The sequence below is a fragment of the Azolla caroliniana genome, unplaced genomic scaffold (assembly GCF_043228905.1).
Source record: "Azolla caroliniana isolate FFs.n. ecotype wild unplaced genomic scaffold, voAzoCaro1.0.p SCAF_1064, whole genome shotgun sequence".
NCBI lineage: Eukaryota > Viridiplantae > Streptophyta > Polypodiopsida > Salviniales > Salviniaceae > Azolla > Azolla caroliniana.
In genome coordinates, this window is record NW_028231499.1 from 1 (window position 1) to 12,448 (window position 12,448).

Sequence of the window (12,448 nt, forward strand, 5' to 3'; positions counted from 1 at the left end):
TATGTATGCAAAATGTGGGGCTATTTCAAAAGCAAAAGAAGTGTTTGATGAGCTTCCCTCACAGAATGTGGTCTCCTGGACTACGCTAATTACTGGATATGTGCAGAATGGAAACACACAAGAAGCATTAAATTGCTTCCAAGAGATGTTTAGCAAGGGCATCTCTCCTAATGTAATTACATTCATTTCCATCTTAAGAGCATGTGGCAACATAAAAGCTCTAGAGAAAGGTCAAGAGATACATACTGAGATTGTGAAAATAGGTTTGCTCGGGAAAAGTAAGTTCTCTGTTGAAAAGTCACTGGTGGATATGTATGCGAAATGTGGCGCACTTGTAGAAGCACAAGAAGTATTTGCTAAGCTTCCAGGTCAAGATACAAGTACTTGGAATTCATTGATTTCAGGATATTCTCAATATGGGCATAGTGAGAGAGCATTGAACTGCTTTAAACGTATGCAATATAACGGTGTTCGTCCTGATGGAGTGACTTTTGTTTGCATCTTGAATGCTTGTGGCAACATCAGGGCTGAAGCCCAAGGCAATGCCTTGCATACGCAGATTGTGAATGAGAGATGGTTGGAGAAAGATATCATGGTTGGTAATGCATTGGTAGATATGTATGTAAAATTTCACGCACCAACTAAGGCGCAAGCTGTATTTGATGTTATTCTGGTCCGGAATGTGGTCACTTGGACTTCATTAATTGCAGGATATGCCCAATATGGATATGGTGAGGAGGCATTGAAATGCTATGATCTGATGCAAGAGCAGGGTATATCTCCAAATACATACACATTTGCTTGCATACTGAAAGCATGTGGCAGCATAGGAGCAGGTTCAAAAGCTCACCATGTACATGCTGCAATCATCCATGACAAGCTCCCAGAAAAAGATATTAGAGTTGGCACTGCATTGGTGGATATGTATGCGAAGTGTGGTGCATTAACAAAAGCTCAGGAAGTCTTCAATGAACTTCCCTTTCAAGACTCGGTCTCATGGAACTCTTTAATGAGAGGATATGCCCAGATTGGTCACAACGATATTGTCTTTGATTCATTCAAGAAAATGGTAGAACAAGGCATAAAGCCAGATCAAGTCACCTTTTCCATTGTTTTAAATGCATGTTGTCATTCAGGTCTTGTAGACAAAGGCCACATGTACTTTGACATGATGAAGATGAGTTATGGTGTAATGCCAACTTTAGATCACTACACATGCATGATTGGTCTATATGGCCGGGCTGGGCAATTCGATAAGGCTATGGCCATGATAGAGGAGATGCCATTCCCAGGTGATTTTAGCATGTGGTGTACACTGCTGGGTGCGTGTCATAAATGGGGTAATGTACAGCTTGGAAGATTAGTCTTTGAGCATGCAATACAGTTTGATGAAAAGAACGCAGTGCCGTATATTTGTATGAATAATATTTACACTGCTGCTGGCATGCTAGAGGATGCTGAGAAAATTGAAGCCATGAGATTGGAGAAAGATGCAAACAACAATACGGGAGACTTGTGGCGGTTTTCGAATATTGAAGGCAGTAAAATATTCTTTTGAGGATTGATATTTATAGCATTCATTGATTTATTTTTCCAACCAAGAGTGGGTGTAGTACAACTCCCAACCCACAATCCATTGCCTTGATCCACTTTCAAATATCCAGCCCCTTTGCTATTCACTCAATCCTCCGAGTGGAGAAGGGAACAGGATTTACCCATCAAGCTATTAGTAGCTATTAAGGTCCGTCAATTGATACAAATGCATATTTGTTGTGTATATAACGAGAAAATGGGAACTGTGACATGAGGGATATATATATACCCCCAACCCAATCTATTTAAACGATTGGTAGATAACAAGTATTCCATGAATTTCAATAAAAACATTTATGGGGCAATGGACTAAACCACCAGGCCATTCATTAATTGGTTTTTGGTCACACTACAATAAAGAGAACATTGACTTCATATACTAAATCTCCATAGCCTATGGCATTGTCTTGACTGTTCAGGTTTGTGCATGTTAGGTAGTCTTTGAGCAATGGGCAATCCATGCACATCCAACTAACAAGACTCAGACAGAGACCGAAAACCGGCTACATCCCTCTCTGATTGACTTGGTGGGTATATTGTAGCATGTAAAAATCATCAATTTCAGAGACACAAGATTGCCACACAGCGTTACACCTGAGTATTATCAACAGTGGATCAATTGCCTTAGCTAATTTGTGCATGAATCAACAGTCGCTCCATTATTTATTGCATGTGGGTGTTGTGTCCATTATGCCATAATTGCTGAACTTGAAATATGATACCATAAAATTCCAATTTTTAGCCTGTTTTGGTGACACTTTGTATATGTATGCATTAGGTAAATCTGCCAGAATACTTCTCAGTTTTTTATTTTTTTGAAAGTTTTGCACTGTCATTGCTTCTAGTTTATCTGTTTTGATGGCATTGCTTCTAGTATATATTCTTGGAATAACTTTGTATCCATAATGCATTAGGTATATCAGCCTGAATACTTCTCAGTTTTTTATTTTCAAGACCTCTTTCAATGAAATCCTAAAACACCTTTTTACTATTACAATCTACTGCCATTGTGATACCCTATCTGGGAGGTTACATGTAGTGTTGAAATCGTGCCTTGAAATCTTTTGGTAATGCATAGAAAACCAAAGACATTTGCTGCACATGCAAAACCCAAAATAGACAATTGTAAGGAGAAATGGTATTTAAGACGAGTTTCTGATATGATCATATGCAATACATGTACCACAGTTCTAACTATATTTCCTTTAGATTTTCTAATTATAAAAGTGAGGATATTCTCGTTTCAGATCCACCAATGAACTCAGTCTGATGAAAAAATCAAGAAACTCCCGTTCAAATAGATCAGTTTTTACATTTCACATAGAGATTTCTGTATATATACATTAAGAGTTTGGAAAATTTGATGAATATAAAGCACTCAGGGATATTAGAAGTGACAGGATTAGTTAGAAGGGTTTGTCAGCATTCCCTTCAGACTTTTCGTGAGCCAAATCGCAGTTTCCCTTGGGGATACCTGATCTTTGCCAAAAGGCTGAAGGGCAATGTTCAGCTCATCTAGTTTTTGTTGTTGAAGTAGTTGTGCACAAAGCTCTAGAAGCCCCTCCAAAGCCTCAGCTTTTTGTTTGTATGAGTTTGTGTCTAGCCTCTTCTCACCATTAAATATGCTGGTATTGATGCTTGAGATTCCTACACGGCTACCTATTAGCATGTCTAATTCTGATCTTTGTAATGACTTCACGTTTATCTCCGATCTTTGTATCGAATCTATGTCATCAATGCAACTCTGCTGCTGAAAAAACTTACCATCTTGCTGTGTATCCATCCCAATTCTGAAAGTGCTATGCCTTATCACATGTATCACATCATTGAATGCTGATTTAATATGCCCCGGCAATTTGTCACTTTTTGGAGCATCTACATCTTCAGTTTGAGCTTCATGTTGTGGTTCAAGGACATTTCCATTCACAGGTGAAGAAGGTTTAAATTTCATATTCTTGGCACATTGTGGTATATTTGAACTTTCTTGATGATGCTCAGCAAAACGCGAATCTTCACCTACCTTAGATAGAGACTCCTTTTTGTGAGTGTCGGTGGTGGTGTCTTCTGTAGTTTCTTTGCACTGGCAATCATCATATGACAAAGGGAACTCAGTAATAAGATCCAGGGGGGATTTGTTCATAAACCGTATAGAGTGATCGTCTGATTTCACACTCTGCCGGAGAGTCCTTGCTTCATCACAGATATAATCATCAACTGTGAAAGTACTGTAGTATGAGATTCCTTCTAGATTTTGCCCTTCCAAAATTTTCTCATTTGAAGGTGATGGATCATTCATAGGTGTCGTGTCATTACTTTGGGAAGAAGAGTCCTCTAAGTTTGCTGTTTCTTCCAAGCCAACTAGTTGAGAGTCCTCTAGAGCAGAGATTCTTCTAGTGATGGAAGGTTTTGCTGCTGTTGGAGCCCAGCTTCTCCTAATAAGCTTGTTAGGTTGTTTTTCAGCTGCCTGTTCGGTTGGCCATGCAGCATTGCATTCCTCTGATCTTTGCTTGTTCTGTGGAGATGCTCGTACAGCTGGAGTCTACACACAAGAAACACTATAATTATGATTATAAGAAATCGTATGATTTACCTTTCTAGAAGAGCTTCCACATACTGCAGCCAACAAGAAATGGAATACAACCTCCTCGATAGTTATTGAGCAATAACAAACACGATGCAATAGATACACCGAGCAGAAAAAACTGTATTTTCTAAATCTCACAATGCAAATCTCTACACAGACCCATGTACCCAAAAACAACTGTATTTTAAAGCCTCAAAAGATTCAGCAAGATTTACTCACTGAATGCCTCACTTGATTCGGAGGTTGGGGATGTTTTGAGACTCTGTGCTCTCTCTCATCCTTCCCATTTTTTGGTTTTGGCAAATCATTCATTGGACTGGATATACGAGGTGGAAGTAAATACTTCTTTGATATGGTTGGATGTCCAACACCTGCCTTTTGCACTCTCTTTCTTGTATTCCTCACTATATGGTCTCCTTCCAACTGTAAACGTTGTGTCTGCAAAACAGCAGTATGTTTATTGATCTTATCCTTCCCATGATTATATCCATGCTTGTTGGTACCCGTAGAATGTCCTGGATCAGAACGTTTCTCATCCCTTTCATACACCCATTTTGACCCACTAAAGACACCAGCGTCTGTCATCTCTTCACTGTGATTTGAAGGTACAGGACCATTACCAAATTCACACGAACCTTCAAAACTGCTTTTCCTGCCAGCATCTGAATTTTCACCTCCATCGCTACTCAGAGGAAAGCTATTCTGGTGATGATGATCATGAACTTCTTGCTCATCTTTTAGCAACCTTCTTGAGAAATGATTAGGATAAGGGCAAATTGAACTGAAAATTGGGTTGCAAACTTGCTGGCATTTAACTATATATGGCTGTAATTGAGGATGCTTCAGCAGCTCTGCAGCCTACAATCATAGCATATTCATGTCATTATAAAGTTATGCCAAGGAATCCTTAGATTATCCAAAAATATGTAGCACTAAGAAATCAGAATCATAAAACTCACTGTGGGTCTGTGTTCTGGATTCTTTCGCAGCATACTCTTGATTATACCCTTTCTGCAAATTGAAGAGCATACAATCAAGCTTGCAAGACATTCTTACCTTCTTAGTGGTATATACAAATACTTACAAGCCAGATGAGTATAAACTGGGTAAATGACAAACGGAGGACTTGTTTATTTTGTTGATAAGCCCAGTCATATCCTGAAATAGAAAATCAATCAATCTCTCTATGGTAAGATGCAATTCATAGTAACCTTATACTTGGGTTCAAATCTCACCAATTTACTAAATACTGTGCAGAAGATAGGGGTTTGACACATGACCTTTTGGCCCCTGGTAGACAACCTTACCAACTGAGCTTAACCTGTTTGGTCTCTCTCTCTTTCTGTGGTTTACCATTTTTACCTTATCATTTCCTTTTGTTCTATCCCATAGTTCATATTAGGCTTCTGAGGATAGTAATATGTTTCTCGTGTGTACAAACTTATGGATAACCAATAGATAACCTACAAAATCTCTAAGTAGGATAATAATTAGCACGTGACATAGTCGCCAAGGGGGGTTATAATGTGACTGTATGTATCATGCGTTTACATTATTATAAACTGAAAAAACGTGAGTTCTGTCCCAAGATTGAACAGAAAAGTTGTTCCCACTTCCAGGCAGCATGAAAAGACAGGATTCTAAGAAGTTAAGAATTTTCATACACACAAGAGTATGGGGGATATTGGAATACTACAACAAGATCCATAAGCCTAATGCCAACAGGATGGCATGTAGACATGTAAAAAATAAGCAGCACTTTCATGTGGCAAGTGGCTGGTAATCAAGGCACCATCCTAAAATGAAATAGCCACGAGGAGGATAATGGTATCAAAGTGGCAGTAATCAAATGGTGCTGGATACTACTTCCCCTGCAACTGACATCAGATATACTCAAATCTGGTTTTCTGTTGATTGTGATTATTTGGCTTTTCTTCTCCTCTTAGGAGGTATGGATGATAATGGTATCAAAGTGGCAATAATCAAATGGTGCTGCATACTACTTCCGCTCCAACTGACATCATATATACCCAAATCTTCACCCAGTCCTGTCACATTCACCAAAACATCAGTCACAGACTACTCTTAGCCAGGACATTGTCACATATATTGGCCCAGCTCATCGTGAGATTAAGTCTTTATAGTCCTTGCTATTCTGCTACTGATTAAGTAGGATGAACGCAAAAAATCTTTATTATTTAATAACAATCAAAGTGTTATTATGTATATAGGCTTCCATGAGAAAATTTCCCGCAAATCTGCCATAAACACTGAGATTCTGTATATGGCTCTTGATCCAGCCAATGATAAACAAGGAATCATCAAATTCATGATGTGGCTTTATCATATTCTCCTTCAACTTTTTACTTGATTTCCATGGTTTAAATTGAATCTATCGAACACCATAAATATTTGCCCTCGTTCCTCAATGGATACACAATGTGTCCACTGACTTGCCCTCATTCCTCAATGGATACACAACGTTTCCCCCATCCAATAGACATGTGCATGTCCACATTCAAACATAAAAGAATCCTCAAAAACAATGAGATGAGGGAGCCAAAGATAAGAGAATCTTACAAAAGCCTTGAAGGCTGGCTTATGAGCAGCCATCTCATACATGCAACAACCTAGGAATAAAATGTTCAAAACCATTAGGATTCATTATCGTGTGATATGAAGACTCGGGAAAAGGCAATAGAATTAATCAAGCTTCTACCCAATGACCAGATGTCAGACTTGAATCCATATGGAATATCAGCTAGAAGCTCTGGGCACATGTAATTTGGAGTTCCAACCACCTATAAAACCAGGAATCAGGTTAAAAAATAACATGAAAACCGAGACATACAGGAAGTATGTATCTTTGGTTATTTATATTATGTGTTTGCAAAGAATTAAACAAATTATCCCTTCCTCGTGAATAAAAATTTCACAGGAATGAACAAGGATGCATGTCATTGTATATAAAGGACCAATAGTTCAATATAAGTAGAGATTTCAAGTGCCCATTTCGCAAGCCCTTTGTTGGTCTTTAACATCATTACAAAAAGAATGGTGCATCCAATCCAAAGATCTATTTGCTATAATTTCTTACAGATGATGCCAAATCACATTCACTCAGCATCTTTGCCAACCCAAAGTCACCTACAAAATTCAGAAAGTACCTATTAGCATGAGCTATTCCATGGAAATGATCAAAGTAATTTTTTTAAGATACCTAGGCGGATGTCCTTCTCCTTTGTTAGGAAAATGTTGGAACACTGCAAGATATAATTCATATGTCAGGTATAAATCTCCACTCAGTATGTTTATGGCTGAAAAGTTCATCAAACTCTTAAAGGAGCAAACTTTCAAGTCTCGATGCAATATGTGTCTAGAATGCAAGTAATCAACTGCCATTAGGATTTGCACGAACCACTTGCATAATTTCTGGAAAAAAAGAGGAAACAATGTCATTAATTTAGATGTAGATCATGGAATAAGCTCCAGAAAGGAATTACATAAGTGTTTGTATACGATCAGTGGAAAACTGGATGAACTTCATTGTCAATTGCCAATCATAAGTAGACGAGATTCACAGAAAGCAATATAGTATGTGTAGACCATTTTTGCTATATCTAGGCTATTAACCATAGCGATGTTCACACCACCAAGGGTCACCACTGAACTCTAGGTCGTAAACCCACTGTACTAATCTAAAGTAAACATCAATGCTATAACAGATTGTATCCTCACCTCCTCTGGGAAAAGTACCCCACTTTGCTTTCTGATTGCTTCAGCCCTGGGCAAAGACAAAGATATCAAAGAAGGTTGATTATTGGAATTTCATATGATTGCGATAACAATATATGTGTTTCACTTACATGTCACCACCTTCACAATACCCTGTGACAATGCATATGTAGCAGCCCTGCATTGTAAAGAGTATAAAATGAATGCTTAAAAAGAAGAAATAGTTGTATGTCTTGAGGCTTTACAAGATTTCCACAAAAGGAGACATACTTTCTCTATCCAAGATTCTTTGTACTCCAAAATGTGTGGATGCTGAACTTTTGATAATAGATCCATCTAAAATAAAAGAGAAGAAATAAAAAATTAACTGGAACAAGCAAATATAACTATGAAAAGTTGGTTTCTAGGGAGCTTACCTCCTTACAATAAACGAAAAACCATTAAGACGTATGAATGGAACAAAAACAGATAGAATACTGAAAAAGACTCTCTATTGAACCTTACCTCTTGATGAGCAGACCTTCTGCATCTGTCTGTTTGCCGAGCAAGCCTAATCTTCTTAAGGACATACCTGAGCAAGGCATTTGAAAGCATACTGATTGTATATGTATGCATGTAAGGATGGATTGCATGTGTGTATGTATGCATGCATGTTTATATATACGTAGGTTATATTGTAGTGTATTTATATAGATAAGCGTGTTTGAAGTAGCTTACCTCTTCTTCTCTGCCCTGTGATTAACCAGAATGGCAGACCCAAAAGCTCCTCTCCCCACCCGCTCCATGATCTCATATTGATCCATATTCCCTAGAGCTAAGTGCAGGCAACTCGATTATGATTCCTTAAAGTTGTATCTCAATCCTGTAAACCCCTGCTCAGTCTTCTGGAAGGAGCTAGAAATACATGAAACCGAGAGAGCTAGAAACAGAGAGAGAGAGAGAGAGGGGAACTTCGGAAGGTTTTTGCTCATAGAAATATGGACATAAGAACAACTGTTTTTATTTTCTGTTTAATTTGTTCTCTCGTCCAAATATCCTGACAGCCCGAATCCTGTTCATTCTAATCCTTTTGCATTTTTATTTATTTGAGTATTGGGTACATACTGTTAGAAGCTTTTGACTGACGTTGGTAGGAGGAACTTGGTCTCACGTACAAGGTCCTACCATGACCACCTACAATTCATTCCCTCATGTTCTGAATTCCCCATGTTCCAAGATGCTCCTTTCGGACCACATGTAACAATTGGCAACAGTTCGGTTTGAACCGAACCGAACCGCAAAACTGCGGCTTAATGGTCTAAGCGGTTCGGTTTAGGTTTTTTAACGGTTCGGTTCGGTTTAAACGGTTTAACGGGTTTTCTTTTTTTTTTTGTAAAAATTAAAATTTTATAAAAATGTTTTTAAACAATCTTTTCATTTTTAGACCTTATTCTCACATTTTCGGAACATCTTTAAAATTTAAAAATTTAAAATAATGAAATATTTTAAATTTTAAAAATTTTAAATTTGACCTAAGTTGAAACCGAAACCGCAGTTTTAACGTTTGAAATTTTTTTAATGGTTTCGTGGTTCAGTTCAAGTTTCAAAAATTTTAAACCGTTCGGTTTTGACCCTCTCAAACCGAACCGTTGCCAATTGTTAGCCACATGGTTGTGTGTGTGTGTGTGTGCGTCATGTGTTGGCACTCCCTATCTCCAATTTATCTCGTTTATTCATTTTCTGATAATTACACAAGCTATATTATTATTTTTCTGTCCCATATATTGCCCTCTCTTGGGATGTTAATAAACTTATTCTTCTTCTTTTTTGTGGCTTCTCGATATCTCAAAACCATAATCTCAAGGGGTGGCAAGACGCAACATTGGGAGGTATTGAACAACCATGGGGATGTTCTTGTTATGAGCTTACTTGTCACGATCCCCTATCCTGTCCATTGCAAGGGGAGAAGGTTTTCCATTTGACTAGTAAACAAGGGCATAAGTTCTAAAAGTGTTTGTGTGGTTTTTTATTTTATTTTAATGCAGCCAAAGTCTAATATATTTTTACTAGGTATTGATAGATGGTATTTATCATGCCCTTTTAGACCATGCAGGGGTCGCTTTTCTCACATCTACACACCAACCCTCACAATTTGGCCTATTGAGAACTCTCTTGATACAACCCCAACACCTAACTCTCTTGTTATCTTTCTATACTCAGACTCTCACATACTTTTCTCCATTTTCCTCGTTTATGTTTTGACATGATACTTGTGTGAGGCAAGGTAGGGCCTTTGATGTCTAAATCAATATCCAACTTATGCCAACATTGAGCAACATGGACATTAAATCATTCCCTTTATTTAGCTCTTCCTTTAGAGTGCGATGATAGATGTGGTTGCATGCATTGTGTATTGATATTTATATAAGCTCTTTTGATTGAGCAATGACCAATACACATGCTAGAAGTATTTGTAACCATGTGATTTCATCATATTAAGCAAGGGTATAAAAATATCCATCTATATGTCTTTTTTTTCCAAAAAAAACTCCTTCCATTAGTTATAAAAATTTACAATGAGAGTATTATATACAATTCCTTGTAGGGACGCCCACTAACTCAAGAAAGGGAGAGGACGATCATTGTTGGATGAAGGCTAGTTGTTGTCTTTCAACTCCATTGGAGCTAACAATCGACAACGGTTTGGTTTGAACCGAACCAAACTGCGAAACAACGGCTTAACGGTTTAAACGGTTCGGCTCGGTTTGGTTTCAACAGTCAAAAACCGCGGTTTAAACGGTTAAACGGTTTTTTGTTTTTTATTTTTTTTATTTTTTTTAAAAAAAATTAAAAATTAAAAAACAAATTCTAAAAAATTAAAAAAATTGTTTTTAAACAATCTTTTCATTTTTACACCTTATTCTCACATTTTAGGAACATCTTAAAAATTTTAAAAATTCTAAATAATGAAATATTATAAATTTTTAAAAAATTAAAAATTAAAAATTTGACTTATGTTGAAAACCGAAACCGAACCATGAAACCGCGGTTTTTACGGTTTAATGGTTTAACGGTTTGAAAAAGGTTTAACGGGTCGTTTTAATGGTTTCGCGGTTTGGTTTGGTTCAAGTTTCAAAAAAATTAAACGGTTCAGTTTGGACCCTCTCAAACCGAACCAAACCGTTGCCGATTGTTAATCGGAGCCACCCTTGAGGCCATCGTATTGGCTCTTTTGAGTGGCTACAACTTCACTCCATATCTCTTGCATTAATATTAGTGGATGCACAGTTTGGTTGGAGAATACCTATTTACACCGTTGTTTCCATCTATATGTCTTTGACATAAATAAAGAAATTTATGCAAATATAAGTGTTGATATTTAAGACATTGGTAATTGTTTACATGTTTTTTTGCCTATATATGCCCTCATATGCTTTAGACAAATATCCCAAGAAAAAATATATTGAAGTTGTGAATGTGTGTGCATGTGACACTAGAATGTTTGTAAAAAGTACCAAGACTTTTATTGCACCTAAGTTTGCAATAGCTACAATATAAAATATTTTCCAACAACTAGTGAAATAAGCTACTTGTTTTGATTTGGAGGATGGGAACTCAGGAGGCAAGATGGTGTAGGCCTAATACGAAGCTAAATTTTAATTTGAATACTTCTTTAATGGTTTACAATAAATCAAGGTTAAACGTTGAACAAAAAAAGATAATGGAAAATGCATAATCATGTCCTCAGGAATTGTGACATATCAGTTAGTGAAGCTTGTGTTGAGGGTGAAGGAGTCAAACAATGTGACTCGTGAGGGTGAAGAGGTGACTAATGGGTTCGAGATAGGTTTTGGGTTTAGGTTTGAGATAGGGTGTTGATGTGAATGTGGATGGTAATATTCAGGTTTGCTCAATTTATACATGTCATGTGATGATCTTATGATAAAGTTTGCTATCTACTTTATCCCTTATATTGGCAAATGTGTAAGTATTCGGAAATCATCTATCTTAAGTGATAATAACCATGATGCATTATTAAACAAGGATATCAGACAATCGTCGATGATGACTCCTCATGCCCCATCATAAAAGGCAACCTTCGATTACCTGTCAACAACATTTTTCAACGCCTACCTAACATATTTAAAATAAATAAATACAAATTATTGTGACAATGATTGTAATGTATGTTCGTTTGGCATTGTGCCCCACCTAAATCTAAGGACATTGTTGCATGGCATGTGCTAGGTGCTACCTACAGTAGGGGTCAACAATGTGTTAACCTAAAATTGTGCATATATTCGTTTGAATGAGTGTGAAACATAGAATGGTTTGAGCTATCAATTAAGTTCACGTTCTCAAATATTGCACATCAATTGAATTTGTGAGACACGAGTCAACTCGAGTAAATTTGAATACTATTATAATCCCATACTAACATTGAATATGCACGCATTTTGCCAATAAAAAAGATCACCAATAAAACAAAAAGTTTGCATCTTCTGTTCGTATGTCACTAACATGTCCTCAAAACAATTTTGAGCTACCAGAAAACTT

At 37.1% G+C, this 12,448-nt stretch overlaps 1 protein-coding gene and 1 pseudogene across 2 annotated transcripts; one reads left to right on the forward strand and one right to left on the reverse strand.

Annotated features, from left to right (window-relative positions):
• The first annotated feature begins 145 nt into the window (after positions 1–145).
• Positions 146–1,558, forward strand: LOC147847408 (pentatricopeptide repeat-containing protein At2g13600 pseudogene; annotated as a pseudogene).
• A 1,305-nt stretch (positions 1,559–2,863) lies between these two features.
• On the reverse strand, positions 2,864–8,836 carry LOC147847409 (serine/threonine-protein kinase Nek3-like). Of its 2 annotated transcripts, XM_087339232.1 has the most exons (14): positions 8,630–8,836; positions 8,417–8,483; positions 8,183–8,248; positions 8,044–8,090; positions 7,916–7,961; positions 7,529–7,609; positions 7,398–7,440; positions 7,275–7,324; positions 6,897–6,978; positions 6,758–6,807; positions 5,262–5,335; positions 5,137–5,188; positions 4,397–5,035; positions 2,864–4,132 (listed from the first exon to the last, which is right to left on the reverse strand). In XM_087339232.1, exons 1-14 carry the CDS (start codon positions 8,713–8,715, stop codon positions 2,996–2,998), a joined length of 2,520 nt encoding a protein of 839 aa, XP_087195358.1. In that variant the 5' UTR covers positions 8,716–8,836; the 3' UTR covers positions 2,864–2,995. The 2 variants fall into 2 exon arrangements, with proteins under 2 accessions (XP_087195358.1, XP_087195359.1); XM_087339233.1 differs by lacking the exons at positions 8,183–8,248; positions 8,417–8,483; positions 8,630–8,836 and having other exon boundaries at positions 7,596–7,609.
• Between the last annotated feature and the right edge of the window lie 3,612 nt (positions 8,837–12,448).

Coding starts and splice junctions, on each gene's coding strand:
- LOC147847409 (XM_087339232.1), bottom strand. CDS start 8,715: ATGGATCAATATGAGATCATGGAGCGGGTGGGGAGAGGAGCTTTTGGG. Junction 7,962..8,043: donor TATTGTGAAGGTGGTGACAT/GTAAGTGAAACA, acceptor GTCTTTGCCCAG/GGCTGAAGCAATCAGAAAGC. Junction 4,133..4,396: donor CGAATCAAGTGAGGCATTCA/GTGAGTAAATCT, acceptor TCTTGTGTGTAG/ACTCCAGCTGTACGAGCATC.